General features: G+C 42.3%; 1 protein-coding gene across 2 annotated transcripts in view; it reads right to left on the bottom strand.

Moving 5' to 3' along the window:
• THSD1 (thrombospondin type 1 domain containing 1) overlaps positions 1–23,020 on the bottom strand; it is a 36,443-nt gene that overhangs the window by 4,992 nt on the left and 8,431 nt on the right. Inside the window, exons 3-5 of one of the 2 annotated variants that reach the window (XM_054015213.1) lie at positions 21,924–22,062; positions 10,560–11,522; positions 2,427–2,585 (exon numbers count right to left, since the gene is read on the bottom strand). In XM_054015213.1, the coding sequence (XP_053871188.1) occupies positions 2,427–2,585; positions 10,560–11,522; positions 21,924–21,981 (1,180 nt within the window). In that variant the 5' untranslated portion in view covers positions 21,982–22,062. The remainder of the gene's footprint in view (positions 1–2,426; positions 2,586–10,559; positions 11,523–21,923; positions 22,063–23,020) is intronic. The other variant, XM_054015214.1, reaches the window with a different exon arrangement.

Below are 23,020 nucleotides of genomic sequence, written 5' to 3'. Positions count from 1 at the left end.
GATAACATGTACATTCATTTTCAGAGTAATGTCAAAAAAGCTGCACTCAGTTGGTCACTAGAGGCTCACTGTCCAAGTAGCACTACAAAATTCTTAGAGTCACACAGTGGGAGGTGTGGGGAAAGATGATGCCATCAGAAGAGAAACAAGACCAGAATTTGGCAAAGTGTGGCTGTGGCTGTGATTGAAACCCATGGAGTTACTCTTGATTTATACCAGTGGAAAAGAGAAAAGAATCTGGATCGGAATGTTTTAGTTATTCATTTTTCCTTCTCTCCTTATTTTCTTTTCTCACTCCTGCTTGTTGATCTTTTTTATTTATTTCTACCTCTCCTCTTCAGCCCTTCCACCAGGGTTCCAACCCTCTGTGCTGGCTTCTGTTACTCGGCCACTTGCTCCATCTACTGGACTAAATAATACAAATATAATAATGCTGAAACAGACTCTCCTAGATGGACCAGAGACACAGCAGAGGATGGTCTGATGCTATTATTTACAGCACAAGGTCAGCAGTACCCAGAGCTGGAGCACAATGTGAAAACATCTTTTAAATTTTATACAAGATTAAATAATTCATGCATAATTCTGTAGTGGCATAAATCTGACTTTGGTGCAGGAAGATCAGAAAACAGGTGTAAGGGTAACTTGGCAGGGAGGCAGTAAGCCAGTGTAACTTGCACAGCTGAGACATTCTGTGGGTATGCAAAATGGGTACACATTGATTTATGCACAGAGGGGAAGAGTGTAGCAGGAACAATGTTTCAGTGTTGATAAATGCAAAGTACTGCACATTGGAAAACATAATCCCAACTATACATATAAAATGATGGGGTCTAAATTAGCTGTTACCACTCAAGAAAGAGATCTTGGAGTCATTGTGGATAGTTCTCTGAAAACATCCACTCAATGTGCAGTGGCAGTCAAAAAAGCAAACAGAATGTTGGGAATCATTCAGAAAGGGATAGATAATAAGACAGAAAATATCATATTGCCTCTATATAAATCCATGGTACACCCACATCTTGAATACTGCATGCAGATGTGGTCACCCCATCTCAAAAAAGATATATTGGAATTGGAAAACATTCAAAAAAGGGCAACAAAAATTATTAGGGGTATGAAACGACTACCACATGAGGAGAGATTAATACGACTGGGACTTTTCAGCTTGGAAAAGAGATGACTGAGGAGGGGATATGATAGAGGTCTTCAAAATCATGACTGGTGTGGAGAAAGTAAATAAGGAAGTGTTATTTACTCCTTCTCATAACACAAGAACGAGGGGTCACCAAATGAAATTAATAGGCAGCAGGTTTAAAACAAACAAAAGGACGTATTTTTTCACACAACGCATAGTCAACCTGTGGAACTCCTTGCCAGAGGATGTTGTGAAGGCCAAGACTATAACAGGGTTCAAAAAAGAACTAGATAAGTTCATGGAGGATAGGTCCATCAATGGCTATTAGCCAGGATGGACAGGGATTGTGTTCCTAGCCTCTGTTTGGCAGAAGCTGGGAATGGGCAACTGGGGATGGATCACTTGATGATTATCTGTTCTGTTCATTCTCTCTGGGGCATCTGGCATTGGCCACTGTTGGAAGACAGGATACTGGGCTAGATAGACCTTTGGTCAGACCCAGTATTATGTTCTAAAGGAAGTGTAGCAGAAGACTGTTACACTTGGGAGAGTGGGAGTCAATAATGTGGGTTTGCAGGCCCAGATAAAAATGCTAAGGGCTGATGGACAGGAAGTACTCAGCACCCAACAGCACCAGACTCCATATGGCTATACATATGGTTAATATATTCTCAATCTGTTCCACACAAACTTCCGGTTTTATCGTATTTGAAATACATTTTCATTATTGGCATTATTTTTCATATATATTTTGAAATACATTAAAAATCTCTCTCCTCTGTTCAGAAGCTAGCGATAAAGCTGGACTGTCTGTGTGACTCTTTACTGACTTCCTTTGCGTGAGCAACTGTGACAGACTGAGCCAGCCCAGATTCATCCCTATTGTGACCAGTGACCTCTCCCCTAGCCCATCCCCAGTACTCCCTTCCTTGCTGGCAGATGTGATGCCAACGTGGAATCCACCTCCATGGTATGAGTGTCACTGGACCAGCCATGCTGCCTATATCTCTCTATCCCCGGCAAACACACAGACGGAAAGTATTGCATGGGTTTCCATCAGCCAGTTGGTGGAATTTACTCCAGGGATCCTGGCCACAATGTAGTCAGTGGGAGTTTTCCATTGACCTGAATGTGGCCAGGATCTCATCCGCAGTGAATAAGAAGTCACAAAGACTGGTTTAAATGCTTTAGTTTCTCAAACCTATTATAATAACATGCATTTTGTTTTCTCCAGAGAAAGCAGACACATGTCAAGGAGAAAAGCTTTAAAGAAAGCAGGACCACATACTAGAACATTCCTCTAGAGAGCACAGCGAAGTCTCTTTCGGTGTCCCAACACAGCCTGGTTTTGCTGGCAGCGATGTGAGACATTCTCTGTGTCGCTCACGGACTCCATCCCCACAGGTCACGCTGCAAGAACTCCAGGGCTGCCACAGGCTCCATGTTTCTGTGGATACATGAAATCAGAGCAATGAGGAATGCAGCCAGACTCATTTCATCTTACAGCAAAGCTTTCAACTATCCCTCCTTTATATAAAAACTAATCAATCCCAACTCTGCAATTGTAACACTGCAAAGCAAACAGCTACTGGGGCCTATGCCTGCTCCCATCGGAGTCAGGGGCAATGATTCCATTGCCTCCAATGGCAGCAGGATTGCACTCCTAGTCTGTTAACTAAGGCCAGCAGGATATGCCTTGTACAATAGCAAATAGAAATGAATCCACAAGTCTTTCTAATGTCTTATCAGTTTAGGCATGTATAGGGCCCGATTCCTATCTTGTGTACGCTGGTTTTACATTAGCATCACTATTGATTTCAGTGGGGTTACCCCGATTTATACTGCTGGGAGAGGAGGCTGAGGCCCAAAGGGACTATTGAAAAAGCAGAGTTGGTTTCTCTCCTATTATCTTCATAGCACACAAATAATGTTATTGAACCACTAGTTTAACAGTGTTTTAGAGGTCCTAATCTTTTATTGTTTGAGGGGGCTCTCAATGAGGAGTATTAGGATGAAAATTTAAGTTTTTTTTAACGGGGCAGGGTTCAAGGCATAATGCATTTTTGTTATTTTAAATGCAACAAAAGCAGTTTTTGGTTGAATTTCAACAGCCTCTTGCTGTGTTCATAACTGAAACTTTACAGCACTGAGAATCCAGAAGCTGAAAGTGACCATGCCTGCCAACTTTTGAATGCTATAAATAACATTTTGAAAGAAAAATAGAACCACACCCTTAAACTCCAATAAAATTCATTAGACCTGGTGCGATTTTTTTGGAGAGACAGAACAATGTGTGATAGATATCTTGGGATTGTCCCCATTAAATATTATTAGTTGGCTTATAGGAACTGATTTGAAATGGACCAGAAACAAAACCACTAAACTGACTATTTTCATTATCTAGGAGGGGTAAAATGCAAAAAGTAAAACCACATGAATGATGGAAAAGTAAATTGTTTTTTTTTTTCTCTCTCTTTAATAATTATGGTGTTGCTATTACTTATACAGGTCATGAAATCTGTTTTTAATTACATCATTCTTAACCTCATAGTGTCCCATGACTTTTGCTTTAACCCCTGACTCATGAACTATTTACACAAATCTAAAGAATTAAAGAATGTGGTTGTATAACAGAGATGGAGGTTATGGTACATTAGGTGTGGTATTGTTCATGCTGTGTTATTACTTGCAAAGGACCAAAGGGAAAAAATGAAACTGTGTTTAAATATGAGGATTTTAACTGCTTTGGGCCCCAATCCTGCAAATACTTGCAAACATGCCAACATCAGTAAATTTACACAGGTGAGTAGTCCTGTTGAACTCATCTGATTACTTACATGCTTGAAGTTACTTTCATGCATAAATGATTGCAGGATTGGAGCCTTAGGTTATCAGTTTACTCTCTTTTATATGCCTCTGTGACAAGTGTGTCACGCATGTGTGTTAGATACACCTTGGTTTTACCCCTGTTAATCTCATTCAGATATAGGACCAGATACTGAAAGGTGCTGAGCTCCCCAATTGTTGTTCACTTTAGTAGGAGATGAGGGTGCTGGGTAGATCACATGATCAGGCTCAGAGACTAAATAAAATACACACAATTTAAATCAAAGATATTTTCTAATCTCAGGCCCTGTCCTGTGAGGTACCAATTCGCCTCATCTCTGCAATGACTTCAGTAGGAGCTGAGAGCGCACAACTCCTTACAGAAGATACTTGGGTATGAATCTACAAAAGGATTGGGGTATTGCAATACTGCACTTCACAACACTCTACTTTTAGGCACCTAGAAAATCACAGGAACCATAACGTAATCTGAAAAACCTGAGTTAGGTGCCCAGGTTCCCTGTACAATGAACTGGGAGAGACAGACACCTTGGAATACAATCCACAAAAGCCAGCATGTGAGGCAAGGAGCTGCCTATGGTAGCTAATGGGAAATGCTGACAAGATGGGGGTATCCTAAACCCCTCCCCTCTCATGGAGTTAAATGCCTAATTCCAGGCACCTATTTCTGCTGGCGTTCCCAACCAGGAACCCCTCTCCTGGAGTCAGGTGGGTTTGGTGTCTAAGCTGCTGCTTGCCAGAATGAGTTTGCTGCCTGCCTCATGCCACACAAGATGCTTGAGGAGGTGGTGGTACTGGTGCTACCTACCTTGCTGCCTTTAGCCCCATGGTGAGCACACTCACCTGGGATGTGGAAGACGCAGGTTCAATTCTCCCTCTGTCTGAGGAGAACACTTTTGAACAGAGGTCTTCCTCCATCTCTTGGGAACCTAGTCTAACCACTGAGCTAGGGGTTATTTTGATGTCAGGTCCCCTCAGTCTCTCCTATTGAAGCTCTTCCATTGTATGTAAATGCTTAAACAGGCATTGGGCCAGAGACAGAATGAGTCTAGAGTCTTGTGGATAGGGCACTCACCTGGGAGGGGGGAACCCCCAACAACCACCCTCCCCCAATGACTAAATCATTTATCCAAAGTGGAACAGCTTCAACAGGAGAGATTGAGGGAGTCCCCCCATAGGACTGTCCCATAGCTCTGTGGTTAAAGCACTCTCGTGGGAGACCTCTGTGCAAATCATTTCTCCCCCATAGGCAGAGGGAGGAATTGAAATTGTATCTCCCCTAGCCAGGCTGAGTGCTCTAACCAGTGGGCTAAAAGTTACAAGGTGGGGAGGCACTGGCATCACCATCTTCTCCAGCCAGATTTTGAATGGGACCTGTCTACCAGATTGGGCCCTATGAGTGAGAGAGTTGGAGGAACACCTATCTTTCCCCCAATTTATGAATCGCTCTGGGGCTTAGACATGAGATATCTGTACACACACCTAGAGTGGGGCAGCTGTACACATGACCAGAGGTAGAAACTTAGGTGGTAGGGAACTTTTACAGCAGAAATTTAGGAATCAAGTGAGTTAGACACCTACAGGTTAGGTAGCAGCCTAGTGGGATTTTCGTGAATCACAATGAAGCCTAAAACCAGGGCTTAGGCACCAAAGTCTGGGGTTCAGGCTCCTAAGTACCTTTGTGGCTCTGGGCCTAAACACCTTGCAGGTTTGGAGCTCACAATAATCAAAAAGTCTCTCATGGGAGGAAATTACCCAGCTTCTGTGAAAGATAACAGTTTAAGCTTCTGAATCTTTCTCTGCAATCTACTAGAATTAAAAAAAAAAAAAAAAAAAAAAAAAAAAAAAAGTACAGCTCATTTTTCTCCATGGACACAAAATCATTAAAGACAAATGGATCTAAAGAGCCAGGTGAAAATCTTTACTACAATGTAGAAGGCACAGACTGTAAACTAACTGTTAAATGTGAATTTTTAATGTAAAATTGGGGAGCCTATCAACAGGGCCCGGTCCAGGGTTTTGGCCGCCCCAAGCAGCCAAACAAACAAAAAAAAAGCCGCGATCGCGATCTGCGGGGGCAATTCAGCGGGAGGGCCTTCGCACCGAGCAGGAGTGAGGGACCGTCCGCCGAATTGCCGCCGAACAGCTGGACGTGCCGCCCCTCTCCGAAGTGGCCGCCCCAAGCACCTGCTTGGTAAGCTGGTGCCTGGAGCCGGCCCTGCCTATCAACATGCAGGTATTTAACTGATGAGTTAGACAATTTGAAACATTGGCAATTCGGGACTCATGAAAAACAAACACAAGTGAGTGACTGTGTTAATTGTTGATTTGTGTAGCATCTCTCTCCAATTGTGTGTGTTTCATTCTCACTATGCAATGGGACACCTTAATATAGCATGTTATCCAACAAAACAGTCAACTCAGATTAATTTTTTCCCCCAGAAGGACCCCTCTAAAAATTCCACATCCAGTGCTCTTGCAAAGTTATTGCAAGAAGTTAAGGGCTGTCCATATTAGTACATCGCATCAGAGGTATAAAAAACTTAACTGGAATATGGAGATTAAGGACCTGCTCCTTCTCTTATTGATGTAAATGGGAGTAGGATTGGGCCCTAAGAGACTTGTAAAGCAGGCATAGTTTTGTAATAAGGGAGCAGTCTTGCACATAAGATGATCACTTTTCTAATGCTGTCATATCTGGTTACTTTGAATCCATCTGCAAATTCTATTTTTATCCCAATTAAAACCACATCCGATAAATGTGTCAGATATGGATTCAGGTATAAAACTAGTTGGTTCTCAGATCTTCCTAGGGATTAGAACGCTCACAGAATAAGGGGGTCTGAGTAATATAACCTTATTTACACAGTGATCTGGTGGAACAAATTTGGATGGAACTTTATCTGTCTCATCCTTTCCCTAGATACTGCTCTTCTGCTCCCTTCCCTTGGTAACTACTGCCCCTTCTTATGGTGGCTCTCCCCCTGTTCCCTTTCACCCTTCTTTGGTAGCAGCTGTACTCTCAAGGTGCTACTAATCACCTTCTCCTTACCCCTTTTTATTGCTCACTAAGAACACTAGGGATCAAAATTCAGCCCTGATGTAAGAAAGTACAACTCTCATTGGGGTCAAAGGGAATTGCATGCAGGCTGAATTTCATCCTCAGGTATAACTAAGTGTAATGGGGTGAAATTAAGACCAGAAAAGTCAAGAAAACCTTCCCAATTATGAGTGCTATTGATACTATTTTTGATTATTTTTATTAGAGTAAAGCCAAGAGACTTTAAATGGGATCAGGACTAGAACATGGAATATTTTCTCCAGCAAATTGGTGCAAGCCTTGTTGCTTGGGACATTTAAAAGAATACTGGACAAAATACAGGAGAACATGGTGAAGAGAACAAACTTGCGGCGACCCAGGTGATGCATACAATGGCCTAACAGGAATTTTGTATCTCACACTTCTATGTTATAGAGCCACACTAGATACATATATTAGCTGGATGATTTTACTAAAATCAGCAGAGAAGCAGTTAACTTTTACATTAAAGCTGCTATCATTAAGCTTCAGCATTAGCACCCCATTGAGATGAATGGTCAGAGTGGCCACACCGATCTGAGCTAGTGTCTCACTGGCCCTCTATCTGCAGGCTTAGAAAAACTGCACAGCATTGGTTCACATTTAAAAGGTTTATTTCACAACCTTAGAAGGGATAGACTTTAAAAAACAACAACAACAACAACAAAAGCTGACATTGTTTAAAAATGGATGGGTCTGAGGGTATGTCTACACCCAGCCGCTAATTCGGCGGCTGGCAATCGAAGTTCTGGGTTTGACTTATTACGTCTTGTCTGGACGCAATAAGTCGAACCAGGAAGTGCTCACCGTCGAAAGGGGTACTCCAGCTAGACGAGAGGAGTACCGCGGAGTCGACAGGGGAGCCTGCCTGCCGCCTGTGGACCGAGGTAAGTTCGAACTAAGGTACTTCGAACTTCAGCTACGTTATTCACGTAGCTGAAGTTGCGTACCTTAGTTCGATTTGGGGGTTTAGTGTAGGCCAAGCCTGAGATGGGAATACTGGAATGGTATTTTGGTGTGTTCAGGGTTACCTAGAGACCTGTATTTACTACTCAGAGGACGTGTGAGGCACTCCCTCTTCACAGGCATCACTAATGCTCTTGGGTGCCACAGCATAAGAAATGCATCCTGTGCCCTTCCACCCACAATGCAGCACAAGGTGACCTAATCTCCTTGGTATGGGGCCCAGGATCTCAAAGCCAACTCTGAGCTCAAACTGCCCATTAGGCCAGAATTACAAAAGGATAATAGGTTAATATTTTTCTTTTGTAAGATGTAGAAGAAGAAATGGAGTAACACATCTGTCTTTATTTCACAAATGCAGTCTGCCATGGAATCTAGGTCTTTAGACACAACCAGGGCCGGCTCCAGGCACCAGCCTGGCAAGCAGGTGCTTGGGGCAGCCGCTCTGGAGAGGGGTGGCATGTCCAGGTATTTGGCAGCAATTCGGCGGATGGTCCCTTACTCCCGCTGGGAGCAAAGGACCTCCCGCCGAATTGCCACCGGAGATTGCGATCGTGGCTTTTTTTGTTTGTTTTTTTTTGGCTGCTTGGGGCGGCCAAAACCCTGGAGCCGGCCCTGGACACAACACAATCCCAAGCCGGGCTGAAGCACAGCCAGATCATTCAGGAGCGGGGCTTCATGACAGAGTTCTGACTTGGAATGCCATTCCAGCTCATGCACAGGCAGCGAAGATTTCCATCTTTGTGCTGTCTTCAGACAGCTGCACCCTTTGCAGAATACCTTGTGCATCTAGAATGCTGCCATGGGTCTTTGAAGTCCTGCAGACCCTGCCACAAAGTCAGATGTGCTGCAGTCTAATTAATTTGAAGTTGACATTTTATTTACAGTTACACTGTGTAGGGTTGCTTTCATCTGCTCTGTACAAGTAACTTGTCAGTCACTTACATAAATCCTTTCTTCACATTTGTAGCCTGATTCTTTCTGCTGGAGCTCGTAAATAGTGAAAGCAAAGGATACAAAGCAAATTGCAGGGAGTCATAACTTAAAGTGAATCCCACAAAATAAAACAGAAATCATGGGCACTGGAATGTATCTGTGTCATATTGTAAGTATCTGTCTGACTAGATACTTTACGGACCACAGCACTGTAGCATCCAAGCACCTAGGTAGGGGAAAGAAATATCAATAATCTTTCTCCTTCTTCCAGCTATAGAAGAATTGCCTTGATTAATGTATGAATTTCTGAATTTGTAAATTTTTTTTGTGTGTGTGTCAGAAAGAATGTGAAGAGAGTAGTGAGGGAAAGTGAAGTTGATGAGATGCCATGCAGTGAGACTAGAAGTAATTTTCAGGCTATACATTGGTAACTGAAAAGTTAGTTGTTTTAAAACCTACAAAACAGAATGAAGTAAAACAGCATAGCATCACAAGTATAATTAAGCCACACACATTATAGCATTTCCTTATGTGACAAACATTTTACGAAGGACTGAAAATATAAAGCTTGTGTTAATTTTAGAGACTTATAATCTATGAGGAGCTCTAAAATTCCAGTTCTGTCACTTCCATGCACAAGAGAAGACAGAGGAAACATTCTTTCAGGAGACTGTTACAATTAGGGTTGGGCCAGAATCGGAAGCTCTAATCCAAAACACTTTGAATTTTGTGGGGAGTGATGGTTGGTGTCATACCCCTGGATTTGAATCTGACCTATGAATTTGGTTCTAGGTTAGGTCCAAAACTAGAAAGAGCTCATTTTCACATTGTGGATTAGGGTCATCAGAAACTGCAGAATAGCTCATGAGAATGGAGTGACGTCTATCCCTGGGTTATCCTTGAACACAAATCCCACTCAAAACCCAATCCCCATCTAAACACCAGCTCCTTAGCCAGTCTCTAGTTACAACTGCCCTCCATGAATCAGTAGTGATTTTGACACTCATCTCTCCTCTCTCTCCCTCCATGATAGACAGAGCAGATAATCTCTGCTACTGTGACCGCTACTGTGACCACTACCAAACCTGGGATTCCCATCTGCCATTCCCAGCTGAAAGACTGCCAAAGAAACATATGAGCTATGCACACAGGAGAGAATTCTTCCATTATGGCCAAATCCTGATCACATAAGCAAAACTCCCAGTAATTTCAAATGGGCGAGAAATTGGCCCCTAGCCGGGATAGCAGTTTCTCGTGTAATTCTTTGTGATTACCAGATTTCAGTTCCTATTGGGACTAGATATCCAGATAATCCACTAGTCATGGCAGGTTTGGACTTGTGGTTAAAGTACCACTAATGTAGTGGTGACATTAAACCACTGCAGTACCACCTTTATCAACCATCCTGGTGTATCTGTTCACACACAAACTAAACTTTATTCCATCGGCAGTTAATCATGACTTATTTTGTCTGGTGCTATGAGACTCAAAAACTACAACTTCATCAATCCAAGTTATCATCCTTATTGACAATATAGAAGGATGGTCATTTTCCTACAGAGTTTCTAATTAAAGATAGAAAATGTCAATACAAACCTATATTCCTTCGGATCACCATACATTCCTTAACTCTTGGGGGCGATTGGCTTTGGCTTGAAATGTCAAAAAATTCAAAGCAATATTTATTTTTTCCCACGTCAAATAAAGTGCAGTTAAATTCTGTTCTGTTGCTCCCTGGGCGTAGGAAGTTTTCATCTAGCCATGTCGTTCTTTCACCAGGACGTTTGAGAGCTTCCTTGTACACAGCAACCTTCCCATTGATGGCAATGCATGGAGGGGAGACAATAAACACCAGAATGGACGACTTGCACATCACTTCTGGTGCCACTACTAGTTTGTATCCAAATTTGTGGATAAGGTCTATGGGCCCTGTTGAGGCGATGACTGAGTTGGTCTCTAATGATTTCAGTAACACAGTGACATACACTTCTTGGTCAACAGGTGGGCAGTCAAATTCCACCCACTGGGATCTAGAGAGAAAGATTCCTTTGCTCATTCGCATTCCCAATGCCTCATTAGAGCTTAATCTTCCTAGTTCATACAGGCTGTTGGTGAATATCACGTCCAATGAAACCACTGTCTCATTCATAGCACACAATTGTTTATTAGTGAAAAGTCCAACCTGAAGGGAACTCCTGAGCACCTCAGAGGTCCTGTTCAAGTCAATGTGAAATACAGGCCATTCCACACTTAGGAGGGTGCTCCCACCCCTCCAGTGAAATTCAGTGCCATTATCAATCTCAGAGATCATTCTGAACCAATAGTCTCCAGCAGTCTTGAAAGAGAAACATTCAAACCCTACTATCCCCCGTGACTGGCTTGATGGAAGCTGTTTTTTTGCAATGGTCTGGTTGGTGCTGGCATCCAGCAGTAGGATGGATACATTCTTTGCTGTCACATTACCACTGACAAAGTACTGAAAATCAACAGACACCGTGTCGTTACTTAAGGCTACATGACCTGGTCGCTCCAAGAGGAGATATTCCACTTCACCAAGAACTGAAAGAAAACAGTTTCACAAAATTGTTAATAAGCAAAAAGAAAAGTGAATAATACCCATTTCATGGATATTATGGACAATCGGCTGCTTTAAGAAGTGGTGTCCAACCCTTTCAAAGCAAATGAATCAATTTAGTTGAGTAAGACCTTGGCTATACAAACTGGCGCTTACCTCTTTTCATTCATGCAGAGCTGGGGTTTGGAGCAAGTCAAGCTCCATCACGGATTACAGTGTGCACAACGGGAAGAGCAGAGAACATCAGTCACACAAGCCTGAAGTATCAGTGCAGGTGATATCTAGCAGCAATTGGAAACCACTGCTTTATAATTAATAACCATTTTATTTATAAAGCTTACTTACAGGACAACCTTACAGAAAAGATCCCTTAAAAATTCATATCTTAGGTATGAAGGACTTATGTAGTTCTCAACTTTAAAATCTATCAAGCAAAAGTAATTTGAGGTCCTGATTCTGAATTATCCTTCTTTATCTTTTACTCAAAATCAAAATCTCCCCCAGCTTCACAATGTCCTGCTGCTGTTCCACTTACTTTTACTATAATGAAAACAATAGAATTGGAATTTCTTAAAGCAGAAGTGTAGAAAATACCACTCAGGTTATACAAATTAACAATACTATATGATGCTTTTTGAAGCCACCTTTCATACTGCTAGTTTACAAATCTTTCATAGAATCATAGAAGTGTAGCATTGGAAGGGACCTCAAGAGGTCTTCTAGTCCAGTCCCCTCCACTCAAGGCAGGACTAAGAATTATCTAGACCATCCCTGACAGGTGTTCATCTAACCTGCTCTTAAAAACCTCCAATGACGGAGATTTCACAACTGCCGTAGGCAATTTATTCCAGTGCTTAACTACCCTGACATTTAGGAAGTTTTTAGTTTTAGGAAATTTATTCCAGCCTAAACCTCCCTTTTTGCATTTTAAGCCTCTCACTTCTTGTCCTATCCTCAGAGGTTAAGAAGAATAATTTTTCTCCCTGCTCCTTGTGAAAAACCTTTCATGTATTTGAAAACTGTTATCATGGCCCCCCTCAATCTTCTCCAGACTAAACAAACCCAGTTTTTTCAATCCTCCCTCATAGGTCATGTTTTCTAGACCTTTAATCATTTGTGTTTCTCTCCTCTGGATTTTCTCTAATTTGTCCACATCTTCCCTGAAATGTGGCACCCAGAAATGGACACAATACTCCAGTTGAGTCCTTATCAGTGGAGAGAAGAGTGGACGAATTACTTCTTGTGTCTTGCTTTCAACACTCCTGCTACTGCATCCCAGAATAATGTTTGCTTTTTTTTCAACAGCGTTACAGTCTTAACTCATATTTAGCTTGTGATCCACTATAACCCCCAGATCCCTTTCCGTAGTACTCCTTCCTAGGCTGTCATTTTGTATGTGTGCAATTGATTGTTCCTTCCTAAGTGGAGTACTTTGCATTTGTCCTTATTGAATTTCATCCTATTTACTTCAGACCATTTCTCCAGTTTGTCCAGATCATTTTGAATTTTATTCCTATCCACCAAAGCTCCTGCAACCCCTCCCAGCTTGGTATTGTCAGCAAACTTTATAAGTATATGCTCTATGCCATTATCTATATCGATGAAAATATTGAGCAGAATCAGACCCAGGACTGATTCCTGCAGGATCCCATTCAATATACCCTTCCAGCTTGACTGTGAACCACTGATAACTATGGTTTTCCAACCAGTTATGCACCCACCTTATAGTAGCCCCATCTAGGTTGTATTTCCCTAGTTTGTTTATGAGAAAGTCAATGTGAGACAGTATCAAAAGCCTTACTAAACTCAAGATATATCACATCTACCGCTTTTCCCCCCCGCATCCACAAGGCTTGTTACTCTGTCAAAGAAAGCTATTAGGTTGGTTTGACGTTATTTGTTCTTGACAAATCCATGCTGTTACTTATCACCTTATTATCTTCTAGGTGTTTGAAAATTGATTGCTTGATTATTTGCTCCATTATCTTTCTAGTTACTGAAGTTAAACCGACTGGTCTATAATTCCCCGGGTTCTCCTTATTTCCCTTTTTATAGACTGGCACTATATTTGCCCTTTCCCCATCCTCTGGAATCTCTCCTGTCTTCCCTGAGTTTTCAAAGATAATTGCTAATGGCTCAGATATTTCCTCAATCAGCTCCTTGAGTATTCTAGGATGTATTTCATCAGGCCCTGGTGACATTAAGACATCTAACTTGTCTATGTAATTTTTAACTTGTTCTTTCTCTATTTTAGCCTCAGATCCTAACTCATTTTCATTGGCATTCAGTATGTTAGACGTCCAATCACCACCAACCTTTTTGATGAAAACTGAAACAAAAAAGTCTGTTAGCACTTCTGCCATTTCCACATTTTCTGTTATTATTTCCCCACCCCACACCCCCCTCGTTGAGTAACAGGCCTACCCTGTCCTTGGTCTCCCTCTTGCTTCTAATGTATTTGTAGAACGTTTTCTTGTTACCCTTTATGTCTATAACTAGTTTAATCTCATTTTGTGCCTTGGTCTTTCTAATTCTGTCCCTACATACTTGTGTTATTTGTTTACATTCAGCCTTTGTTATTTGACCTAGTTTCCACTTTCCGTAGGACTCTCTTTTCAGTTTCAAATCATTGAAGATCTCCTGATTAAGCCGGAGTGGTCTCTTGCCGTACTTCCCATCTTTCCTATGCAGTGGTTTGCTCTTGTTCCCTTAATAAGGTCTCTTTGAAAAATTCATTTTATTTTACTCATTTGCATCACAGAGGTGCTTGAGGAGTGAAAGAGCTGAAAATAATAGCAATGGTAACTGCAGCATTTTTTCCTGTCTAAGATGCGGTGCAGCATGTCGAAATGACGTCATTTCATTATAAACTGAGTGGTTTTACTTTACATCTAATTGTGGCATGACCATGCTTGTGCAAGTTCCCAAATTATTCTGAAACATGCTTTGACTAGCAGGGAAAGACAGTATCTAACGCACAGGACCTAGAGAGATCACAGTTCTAATCCCAGTTCTGTTATAATTCTCCTGTGAGACCGCAGGCAATTCACTGAGGAATCTGAGGCACAGAGAAGTTATCTGAAAAATGAGAATGATACTTATCTGCCTCCCAGGGGTGCTGTGCTGTGAGACTTATTTCGCTAATATCTGTAAAATGCTTTGAGATCTTTGGATGGAGGGTGCTATAGAAGTGCAAAGTATTAATTATAAATGAATAATACTTCACACTTTTAAAATCTGCAGTATGTGTTTGTAATTAAGGCTGTAATTTAGTCCTGGAGGTTGTGGAAGTCACAAAATCTGTGACTTCCAGTGGGCTCTGTGACTTCAGCCTGCAGTGGTTGGGAGCTGCAGGGTCCCCTGCCGCCCACTGGGGTAGGAAGCTGTGGGGTACCTCTGCCATCTCTGGCAGCCCCTGCAGCTTCCAGCTGCCGCAGGGGCACCCTGCCGCTCCCTGCCACTGGGAGCTCAGGGCTCCTCTGCTGGGCAGCACAGGGGAACCCCCTGAGCTCTCTGCTGCCTGGGACAGCGAGGGACCCCCCCAGCTCCTGTTTGCCAGAAGCTGGGAATGAGCGACAATGGATGGATCACTTGATGATTACCTGTTCTGTTCATTCCCTCTGGGGCACCTGGCACTGGCCACTGTCAGAAGACAGGATACTGGGCTAGATGCAGGGGTGAAAGTAACTTACAGGACTTCCCGGTACTGCCAGAGTCCTGAGGGGGCGTGGCCTCAACCGGAAGAGGTGTGGCCTCAACCGGAAGAGGCCGGGGCTCTCAAGATTTAAAGGCCCTGTGGCACTGACTGTGGCTGGGAGCCCCAGGGCCTTTAAATCAACCCGGGGCTCCCAGCTGCAGAGGTGGCTGGGGGGAGCCCCTGGGGCTCATGGGCAAATTAAAGGGCCTGGGGCTCTGGATGCCGCAGAGCTCCGGGCGCCTTAAAATCCCCACCGCAGCTCCAGCTGGGATTTAAAGGGCTCGGGGCTCCAGCGGCTGCGGGGAGCCCTGAGCCCTTTAAATCCCAGACCCAGCCCTGCCACCGGAGCTGCAGGCGGGATTTAAAGGGCTCAGAGCTCCCCGCCGCTGCGGGGAGCCCAGACCCCTTTTAATCCCGGCCGCGGAAGCCGGTGCGGTCCAACACGGTGTACTGGCTCTTGCCGGTACGCCATGCCGGACCAGACGGGCTTACTTTCACCTCTGGCTAGATGGACCTTTGGTCTGACCCAGTATGACTGTTCTTATGATCTGCAGATCCCCATTTTGTCAGGGATATTTTTAGTAAAAGTTAGGGACAGGTCATGGCTTCTGTTTTGCTCGTGACCAGTCTGACTTTTACTAAAAATATCCGTGACAAAATCTTAGCCTTATTTATAATTACATTAAAAAACAATGTTGGAAGAACACTAAGGTTGCAAAGTTAAGCATTCAAAAGTTAGGATATGTCTGAAATAAGATTGCCTGTGCAACCTCCCTTCAGCTCCATTGAGCATATGCATTTTGATACAGTCTTGAATTATATGATTATATACTATTTTCTCCACATGACCGTGTTTCACTCTGTGCCCTGGATGGATGGTGCTCACTGAATGGGTAATTATTGAATATTTCCTTTTATCCCCATCATTCAATGTGTAGTCCCAGGCCTTATTTACTGCATAGCATCCAAACCCTACACTGATCATACAGAATTATTCATTTCCTCATGGGCTTTTCTATGGTGCTCTCATCATAGTATCTTAGTGCTTTACAAACATGAATGAATTTATCTTCACAATACTCTAGTGAAGTGAGGTGGTATTATCTCCATTTTACACAGAAGGAACCAAGGCACAGATTTAAAGGCAAATATTGTCAAAGGTGTCAGCTAAATGTTGATGTCCAATTTCAGAAGGTTACTGTCTGATGTTTCAGAATAATTAGCATTTGATAGCCCTTTATATGTCCAGAGCAGAGCTCCCATTGACTCAGTTGCAGTTGTGAGCACTCAGCACTTTGGCAAATCAGGCACTCCGAAAGTGAGGAACAGACACTGGCCACCTGTGAGAATTTTTGCTTACATGACTTGCCCAGCATCACAAAGAAACTCTGTGGAAGAAACAGGGATAGACTCCACTTCTCCAGGGCAACATTCAACTGCCTTATCCATGAAACTCTCTACCCTTTCTCTTCCTGGAATTCCCTGCCTCATTCACTACACACCTGGAAACTTCTGAAACAATGAGGAAGGGGTCCTACAGAAAATAGCCTCATTCACTACACAACCCTGATTCATTCCCAGCGTAGGTCCAACTTGTGCACTGAATAAGTCAGGGGTCCGGTGGAAAAAAAGGTATGTGATCATATAATTAAAGACTGTATCATAATTAGGGGGCTACTTAAATTGTGGAGAAATGACACATTTTTTGTGAGTTGATCACAGCATAAATAGCAAATTTTGTGAATGTGTTACACATCCGTGAAATTTGTTATTCATGCCATGACCAACCCACAAAAAGTGTGTGATTTCTCCACAGCATTTCTCAAATTTGGGGCCCCAGCCCAAAAGGGGATCACAAGCATATTAGGGGGTATTGCCATGGTATTGCCATCCTTACTTCTCCGCTGCTGCTGGTGGCGGCACTGCCTGAAGCTGGATGGCAGGAGAGCAGTGGCTGCTGCCTGAGCACCCAGCTTTGAAGGCAGTGCCGCCGCCAGCAGCAGCAGAGAAGTAAGAGTGGCATACCATGCCACCCACACTTCTATGCTGCTGCTGGCGATGCTGCTGCCTTCAGAGCTTGGCACCCACTCTGCTTTTACTGGGGGCAGCTGTCATTGGGTTGGTCACTTTGACCGAGACTAGCCCACAGTGTCCTTTCCCTATCTTTGTATAAGAATAGGAATATTCTGGTCATACACTGACAGAGCCCTCACTAACCCAATAATAATTTCAATTATCCCCATATTGACTGGGAACATTTCAGTTCAGGACGAAATGCAGAGATAAAATTTCTCAATACTTTAAATGACTGCTTCATGGAGCAGCTGGTACGGGAACCCACAAGGGGAGAGGCAACTCTAGATTTAGTCCTGAGTGGAGCGCAGGAGCTGGTCCAAGAGGTAACTATAACAGGACCGCTTGGAAATAGTGACCATAATACAATAGCTTTCAACATCCCTGTGGTGGGAAGAACATCTCAACAGCCCAACACTGTGGTATTTAATTTTAAAAGGGGGAACTATGCAAAAATGAGGGGGTTAGTTAAACAGAAGTTAAAAAGTACAGTGACTAAAGTGAAATCCCTGCAAGCTGCATGGGTGCTTTTTAAAGACACCATAATAGAGGCCCAACTTCAATGTATACCCCAAATTAAGAAACACAGTAGAAGAACTAAAAAAGAGCCACTGTGGCTTAACAACCATGTAAAAGAAGCAATGAGAGATAAAAAGACTTCCTTTAAAAAGTGGAAGTCAAATCCTAATGAGGCAAATAGAAAGGAGCATAAACACTGCCAAATTAAGTGCAAAAATGTAATAAGAAAAGCCAAAGAGGAGTTTGAAGAACGGCTAGCCAAAAACTCCAAAGGTAATAACAAATTTTTTTTAAGTATATCAGAAGCAGGAAGCCTGCTAAACAACCAGTGGGACCCTTGATGATCGAGATACAAAAGGAGCGCTTAAAGACGATAAAGTCATTGCGGAGAAACTAAATGGATTCTTTGCTTCCGTCTTCATGGCTGAGGATGTTAGAGAGATTCCCAAACCTGAGTCGACTTTTGTAGGTGACAAATCTGAGGAACTGTCACAGATTGAGGTGTCACTAGAGGAGGTTTTGGAATTAATTGATAAACTTAACAGTAACAAGTCACCGGGACCAGATGGCATTCACCCAAGAGTTCTGAAAGAACTCAAATGTGAAGTTGTGGAACTATTAACTAAGGTTTGTAACCTGTCCTTTAAATCGGCTTCTGTACCCAATGACTGGAAGTTACCTAATGTAACGCCAATATTTAAAAAGGGCTCTAGAGGTGATCCCGGCAATTACAGACCGGTAAGTCTAACGTCGGTACCGGGCAAATTAGTCGAAACAATAGTTAAGAATAAAATTGTCAGACACATAGAAAAACATAAACTGTTGAGCAATAGTCAACATGGTTTCTGTAAAGGGAAATCGTGTCTTACTAATCTATTAGAGTTCTTTGAAGGGGTCAACAAACATGTGGACAAGGGGGATCCAGTGGACATAGAGTACTTAGATTTCCAGAAAGTCTTTGACAAGGTTGCTCACCAAAGGCTCTTAAGTAAAGTAAGTTGTCATGGGATAAAAGGGAAGGTCCTTTCATGGATTGAGAACTGGTTAAAAGACTGGGAACAAAGGGTAGGAATTAATGGTAAATTCTCAGAATGGAGAGGGGTAACTAGTGGTGTTCCCCAAGGGTCAGTCCTCGGACCAATCCTATTCAATTTATTTATAAATGATCTGTAGAAAGGGGTAAACAGTGAGGTGGCAAAGTTCGCAGATGATACTAAACTGCTCAAGATAGTTAAGACCAAAGCAGACTGTGATGAATTTCAACAAGATCTCACAAAGCTAAGTGATTGGGCAACAAAATGGCAAATGAAATTTAATGTGGATAAATGTAAAATAATGCACATTGGAAAAAATAACCCCAACTATACATACAATATGATGGGGGCTAATTTAGCTACAACAAGTCAGGAAAAAGATCTTGGAGTCATCGTGGATAGTTCTTTGAAGATGTCTGTGCAGTGTGCAGAGGCGGTCAAAAAAGCAAACAGGATGTTAGGGATCATTAAAAAGGGGATAGAGAATAAGACTGAGAATATATTATTGTCCTTATATAAATTGATGGTACGCCCACATCTCGAATACTGCGTACAGATGTGGTCTCCTCATCTCAAAAAAGATATACTGGCACTAGAAAAGGTTCAGAAAAGGGCAACTAAAATGATTAGGGGTTTGGAACGGGTCCCATATGAGGAGAGATTAAAGAGGCTAGGACTCTTCAGCTAGGAGACTAAGGGGGGATATGATAGAGGTATATAAAATCATGAGTGATGTGGAGAAAGTGGATAAGGAAAAGTTATTTACTTATTCCCATAATACAAGAACTAGGGGTCACCAAATGAAATTAATAGGCAGCAGGTTTAAAACAAATACAAGGAAGTTCTTCTTCACGCAGCGCACAGTCAACTTGTGGAACTCCTTACCTGAGGAGGTTGTGAAGGCTAGGACCATAACAGTATTTAAAAGAGAATTGGATAAATTCATGGTGGTTAAGTCCATTAATGGATATTAGCCAGGATGGGTAAGGAATGGTGTCCCTAGCCTCTGTTTGTCAGAGGATGGAGATGGATGGCAGGAGAGAGATCACTTGATCATTGCCTGTTGGTCCACTCCCTCTGGAGCACCTGGCATTGGCCACTGTCGGTAGACAGGATACTGGGCTAGATGGACCTTTGTTCTGACCCGGTACGGCCGTTCCTACGTTCTTATGACTTTCGGAAGGGTCAGAATATGGGCGGCCAACTTCCATTGCATACTGCTGCTGCTTTCTGGTATGAATGTGGGTGCATCACTAGCCAGAAATTGGTCCCAAGAGTATGGATAGCCTGCCTTGGGTTGTTTTCAGCCTTTTGTGGGTCCTGGTTGTGATGCCAGTGACCTGCCAGTGTGGTTACTGCAAGAATTGGCTGCTATTGCAATCAGAGCTTTTTCTCCTAAAAGTGAAAATAATTTTGTATTTCTGGGCATTATTCTATTTTTTTTTTAATTATGGTTAAATCCAACTAGGCTTCTCAGCTATCAGTATTTTACTGGCAGTCAGATTTTTAAAAAGTGTATATCTTAGTAATGATGATAAGGTTTAAGAAGAATATTTTATTTTACTGCAAGGTAATTTTCCAGATTATACAGGTATTTTTAGTATGTACTTCTGACGTACAGAGATGGGAAGGAAACAGATGGGTGAAAAGATGGGTAAAAGCAGATGTGTGTGACCATAAATCAAATGAGTGTATATACAAAATTGTTTGGCAGTTATTTTCTGGACCATGGAGTACTCTTTATATTAGAAATATTGTCACTACAAGAGCTAAAATGATAAAAATGTTATCATGAGGATTTAGCATCCCTAGCCTCCCCTTGTAATTAGACTGATTGAACAAAATTCCATTTAGTGTGGGAATCATGGCTTTTACGTTTGTGGGTTAACTAGGTAATGTTTGTATGCATGGTTGTCCCCTCAAAAGTTGTAGACATTGTAATATTTCATTTCACCCAGACATATGTGGATTAATCATTTACCTTCACTGTGTCTCTCATTCAATACTGTATTGTTAAGTTTGTATTTCGAGTTAAACTTGTCTGATTAAAATGACAGGGAGTTGACAGCTACATGCCATCACAAAAAACAAACATCCCCATTTCTACTGTGAGCTAGATTACATCCCAAACTATTACAATTGAAAGGCCTGTTAAATGTAGAACTGATCTTTTGTCATAGTGCTGGGAGCAAAGATGTGGGTTTCTGTAACGGGGCAGGTGCAGTATTTAATAACTGTTTGTAATTCAGTTTTTTTCGCACATATTTTGAGAACAAATAGCTGTGAATGTTGCACCATTTATACCTGGTCTTTATCTTTTTGGCCAGTGTGAAGCTTGTTACCACACCACATACATAGAAGCAAACTAAATCAAGACTCCAAACTTTTCAAGGCTGTACATGAAGGTTGGGCAATGCATGGCTTAATTTTCTTGCTTGAGCTTGAAAACTTACTGAGTCAAAATACCAACTTCACTTAATTTAAATGTTAGGGATAACATTTTCAAAACATCTAAGTGATTTAGGAGCTTAAACCCCATTTTCAAAGTGAGTTAGACACTTAGTAAGTCATGTCTCTCTGAAAAGTCAATGTTTTTTAAGCACCTAGGTGCCTGTTACTTTTGAAAACTGGCATTTAGGCTCCTACATCACTTAGGTGCATTGGAAAAAAATTTCATTGCTCTACATTCCCCCACTTCCTTTGAATTATATGAAATACAGTGATCTAGAAGGTTTGCCATATAACATTGCTCAGTTAGTTACTGATGGCAGCCAGGATTGCTTGCTGATACCCACGGAAATATGATCAGTATATTCTGTTTCTTATTCTGAACAAATCCACAGCTGGAAAAGGTCCTCTTTCTGTTCTGATACAAATACAACCTTTATTTAAGTCATTTAAATTTTTCACAAGTCCAAGACTATATTTCTCGGCACTCCTGAGATGGATTCTATGTATGTTCCCAATGCACCAGATCATCTGTTAACACCACTACACATTAACGTTTTTAAATGACTTTAGTTAAATATCTACAATACTCCTTTTAGAGTTACAATACTCACCATAATCACAGAGCACAACTAACAATAGATTTGAAAAATCTTTCAACATCTGTTTCATTCTGATCAGTGGGCTCCCAGGTCCTTTTATTCCTCATGTCCTTTTCCACCCCCAAAGCACACGCACTTTTTTCAAGAACACCTGAAAATTAAAACTTAAAAAAATTAGAACCCTGTTGAATTTGCTTCACAAAAGAAAAACCTGAGCATTAGTTGAAAAACTTTTGACAAATAATTAATGCATTATTATTTAACAATATCTCCATTTCCTCTTCTATCCACCTTACAATCAGCTACATCTCTCCAGTGCACCTAGACATGCATGGCTACAATTCAGAATATAACAAAGTTCACCTCCCAAATGTCAGTTCCTGTATCAGAACAATGAGATTCTCTTTTCGCTTTACCCTTTCAACCAACCTGTTAAGGCCTGGATAGCAATCCCATTGCAATGACTGCTGTAGTCAGCTTTTACATAAGGATCTGGATGCACTAAAGCAGGGGTTCTCAAACTTCATTGCACCGTGACCCTCCTTCTGACAAAAAAAATTACTGCATGACCCCAAGAGGGGAAACCAAAGCCTGAGCCTGCCCGAGCCCTGCTGCCTCGGGTGAGGGTGGGGGCCAAATTCCCAAGTCCCGCCTCCCTGGGCCGAAGCCCTTGCTCTTAGGCCCTGGGCATTGGGGCTCAGCAAGTCTAACATCAGCCCTGACAACCCCATTAAAATAGGGTCCCGACCCACTTTGGGGTCCCAACCCACAGTTTGAGAACCGCTGTGCTAAAGCAACATAATTAACATAAAATACAAATTGGTTAAAATTGAGAATACAACATGGATTCTGACCTCTGCACACATAGGTATTGAGGGATTATTGCTAGTGTTCATTGGATCATAGGACTGGAAGGGACCTCGAGAGGTCATCTACTCCAGTTCCCTGCAGTCATGGCAGGAGTAAGTATTATCTAGACCAGGAATTGGCAACCTTTGGCATGCGGCCGGTCAGGGAAATCCACTAGAGGGCCGGGACGGTTTGTTTACCAGCAGCATCTGCAGGTTCGGCCGATTGCAGCTCCCACTGGCCGCGGTTCGCCGTTCCAG

Source organism: Malaclemys terrapin, chromosome 1, assembly GCF_027887155.1.
Source record: "Malaclemys terrapin pileata isolate rMalTer1 chromosome 1, rMalTer1.hap1, whole genome shotgun sequence".
NCBI classification, from domain to species: Eukaryota; Metazoa; Chordata; order Testudines; family Emydidae; genus Malaclemys; species Malaclemys terrapin.
This window is presented reverse-complemented; position numbering and strand designations above follow the sequence as displayed.